Consider the following 4,373-nt stretch of genomic DNA (forward strand, 5'->3'; position numbering starts at 1 on the left):
AGGCAGAGCAAAAATTTATACAGGACATGAAGTAATGTTTTAATATATTGCTGAATATATACTCATTTGATCTACATTGAAACCATAGGCGCACAATTCAACTTAGATCTTGCACTAACTCGTCGCTTTTTTTTTTGATTGAAAATAAGTCCCATTTGTATTTCAAACATGCGTTTGATACTCAAAAATATTTTAGAGCTTTTTACAGCAATTGAAAGACCGGCTTCTAAAAATCTTAAATGGTTTATTAAAGATGGCAGTGAATAAAACACGAGTCAACACGCAGACATTTCGTATCAAGGGATCAGCTGAAACTTTAGTTGAAGCGATGTGTCCTATCGAACACCTTAGTACATCTAGACGACGACGATCGGATTTTGGATTTGGATTTTGTTCATGGTTACGAGGTTTCGGTTAGCAACGACGGAATGAACTTTGGAACACTCTAGATGTTTATGTTTTTGACTCAACTTGTCAATTGTATATCAACGGGTCTATGGGGATGACCTTTGACTTGAAGGTTAGCATTAATCTTAAATTGAAATATATCTACTAGAACGCAATTTAAAATGGTGGGAACAGAGACTTTTGTGTGTGTTTTTTTCCGTGCATTTTACACGACCGTGTATATTACGTTCTTTTATAGAGGCATACAAATAGTTGCTATCTGACATTTAACATGTAACGAATGCCGTCTATACTATTTTAATAAAGAAGTAAGAAAATCTTATTCTGGAGGATTAAGATTTACAGCTAAGGTGTAGAACACCAGAATGACTAACATTTGTTTACATGAACGGAGATTTATGTTAGAAAGTAAAAATGCATTGTAAGAAAAGACATACTTCAATATAAAACATGTAAATTAATTAATATTGTTTTGCCTTCCTAAAATATTGTAACAAATGTTACAGGACGGCTACTGTCATATTGAAGGTAAATGTGTACAAAATGGGACTCTTAGTTTAAAACAGACTCTAATATGTGACACAAGAGCGGCAAGGTTTAGATGGACAATGGTACCAACAACTACGCAGGCACCTGTTACAGCAAATAAGGCAATGGCCGTTTCTGGTAATTTTATTTTAGATTTATCAAACTATTTATAATACATCATAACATGGTATAATCAATAAAATGTTGATAAAAAATGCAGTTATTTATGTGTTTCGTTGACAAAATGTCATTTAAGGATAATCATGACGCAGCCAATTATTTTTGTTTTTGAAAGCATCATTATTACGTTTTAACAAATTTAGTTATTGTACAAGCAGATTATTATGTAATAATATGTATATTTCTATATTAAACATCATATGTTTTAAATGTTCACTTAGTACCTTAAATGTTTCAAAACGTAGATTAAACAAACTATTCGCTAAACACCAAGTGTAAGGGTGTTTACTAGCCGCGGATCATTTGTTTATCCTGTGACTTTTGAACATTGTAGGGGCTGTGATTGAACCTTGTCCACACTATAAACCTGTTTAAAGCCCACGTTATGTTTTTTTTCAATTGACCTTTCAGAATAAGCTAGCTAGATTTATGTCTCAGAAATATGTCAGTATTTTAACGTTTTGAATACTTGGAACATTACAACTATCTTATCTGATATTGATTATATTTTAAAACTTATAAACATTAAAAGAAAAGAATGCACTTTTTTACTTATGCACACTCTATTGACAAACAGCCACTTTTATGTGAATTAATTTCTGTTGAACATCCTTTTATTTAATCTAGTGATTCCTTTAAATGAACGCTTGGTGCATTTTATATCTTTCTGCATATCTGTCAATTATTTGTTTGTAAGAAAGAGTTAGGTTTATCATTCATGCACACTTTAGCCAGTAGTATATTTTATATAAGTACCGCCACCAATAGCATGGTGCCTATAACGAGACACAATTTTTTTCAATAACTGCTATACCTTTCCGAATGCGAAATTTGACAATTTTGCAAAATGTTGGATGTGTACAGTGTCGGAATGTATTCTCTAAAAGTTTTTCTATGTATCCTTCGTTCGTTTCTAGTTATGGTTTTTCGTGAAAAATTATCAACCGAAACATGTATCGCTTTTCATTTAATTAGCAGTACAAATTAAATTGTACATACGTAACAAACAGAAGGCTGTATTTAAAAATACAAAACTTAAATCAATTAAAATATTTTATAAGTGTAGTCGACACTAAAATGTATGACATTTAATAGCTTTATATAACATAATTTGTATGAAATGGTGTTTATTGCAAACTAAAATAGCAATTTTTTAATGAGCACTCATTCAGTTGTCAAACAAAAGAGCTTAGAATTTATGTGTTTCGATATCTGTTAGACCTGTAAAATAGAATTACAAAATTAATACTTAAATTTTATGATAATATATCCATGGTGGTAGGAAGTATGGGTGTAACTTAAGTGGCATTTGTAATAAGTGACATTTGTAATAATCAATCTGTAAACCTGATTTTTATCGGCTTATTTAAATCCTCTGACAGTATAACTTTTACACCATGGTCTACTTCATCAATGAATAAACCAAAAGGTATATTTGCACTCATGTTTAGTCACCTTATATATATTAACAGCAAGGATCTCCTACAAAGCAAGTTAAGTCATTACAAGAGTAAACAAATACAGTTATATTTTAACATTGTTTCTTCAAACAGGCGATACGGACCTGGTAGTTGTTATTTTGTCAACAGTCGGAGCTGTCTTGGTCATTATTATATTCGTACTTGTGCTCGTCATATGTTGTAAAAGAAAGAAAGACAAAAACAGATCTGAAAATCTCCGACACACAAATGTACAAAATGAATACAGCGATGTGAATAGTTTGGAAATGGTTCACATTCCTCGAGCTAAGCACTATTTGGACGGCAAAATAGCCCATGATAATCCAACATTCCAGTATGAGTCCATATATTCCGAAATGGCAGATACGACACTCGATTCTAGGTACTATTAAGTTAATGCTGGTATTACTCAGTCTGACCAATTTATAAATCTTAGCGAGACTGTCTTAAATGACAAATTTACTAAGTAGTGTCATATTTATAAGTCATAGGTAGATTTTTTACAGAATACATTTTTATAGTTGATAAATTTATATGGTGATCTAAATGCTAATTTGAGAAGTGATTTCTTGTTTCTTTAAAAAAAAAAGTGATTTGTTACAAAAAATGTAAATAACAAAAATATTTGTATATATCTAAATAAATTCGAATAAACGTTATAAATTAGAACATTATCAGCCGACGTCCTAGATATAGGCTCTAACGAACGTTCACGCTCATGGGCTATTATTTCATAGATTAACACAAAATTCATACAGAAGGTGTTCATACATATCATAGTGTGCACGTAAGAAGTTTCAAACCTGTTACGATTTTTAATTTTTGATCTTTAGATAATTTCGTATTGTTTTATATTTCGTTTTTGTTTCAGCTTGCAGTCTGTCTACAAAGAAGGGTCGTATTGTGAATCTAAGGATGGCTATGTTTATTATTTTGGAAAGAAGTATTGAGAAAAGGAGACATTACAATAACACTTTTGTATTTTTGTATGTTTATCTAGATTCTGTTTTATATTTATGATTTGATTTTACAGACAATTTGTGTTAATATGTTTTAAAACTCTTACATTGTGCTTTTTCATTTTTGTCGGGTTGGGCGGCCTCTGGTTTTCTGCACTTACTATGTCATAAAATTATTATAATAGCCATTTAAAATTTCTTAATCATATAGAAAATAGTTAACATATCCTGTTTTTTTTTTTTTTTTTTTTTTTTTTCGTTTCATTTAAAAAGATGAAAGAGTTATCTTTGTCCGGTTTAAAAAAAAAAAGACAAAAAAAACCAAAAAAAAACACACTTTCAGGAAGCAGAAAGCATTTTGCCAGCTTTGTACGTTCCTTATCTATAAGACAGACACAGAAACTATGTCTCGAACTATGTTGACTGTTAACTTCAGTTTTATTGTTCCATTTTTATATTTAAAAGGTAATATTTAGATGTGTCATCAGTTTTTAAATTTCATGACACAAAACAAATTATTAGATATGAACAGAAAAGAAATATATTATTAAATAAAAAGGAAGAAAATGTTCAGTATATTCTATGATACATGATGGAGGATCTTCAAGTTCTTCTGGTGTTATAATAACGTTTTAATGTGAAAATCAAATATTCACCGCCAGACCTATATATTATTATATTTTGTTTTGGTGTGTATAATTATAATAGTACCTTGCACAACTTTTAGTTAGCTATATGAGAAATCTGTAGAATATACTTAAATATATGTGTTGCTTTAAATTTGCTTTTTACAGAAAACATTATTAAACATAATAGTTCAATCACAAGTGTTTTCTAA

General features: G+C 30.0%; 1 protein-coding gene across 1 annotated transcript; it reads left to right on the top strand.

Moving 5' to 3' along the window:
- The first annotated feature begins 389 nt into the window (after nt 1-389).
- LOC128550265 (uncharacterized) lies at nt 390-3,775 on the top strand. The gene is made up of 4 exons (XM_053528943.1): nt 390-520; nt 915-1,074; nt 2,670-2,958; nt 3,448-3,775. The coding sequence occupies exons 1-4, from the start codon at nt 497-499 to the stop codon at nt 3,524-3,526; spliced, it is 552 nt and encodes a 183-aa protein (XP_053384918.1). The 5' UTR covers nt 390-496; the 3' UTR covers nt 3,527-3,775.
- The last annotated feature ends 598 nt before the right edge of the window (nt 3,776-4,373 follow it).

The sequence above is a fragment of the Mercenaria mercenaria genome, chromosome 2 (assembly GCF_021730395.1).
Source record: "Mercenaria mercenaria strain notata chromosome 2, MADL_Memer_1, whole genome shotgun sequence".
Taxonomy (NCBI): Eukaryota; Metazoa; Mollusca; class Bivalvia; order Venerida; family Veneridae; genus Mercenaria; species Mercenaria mercenaria.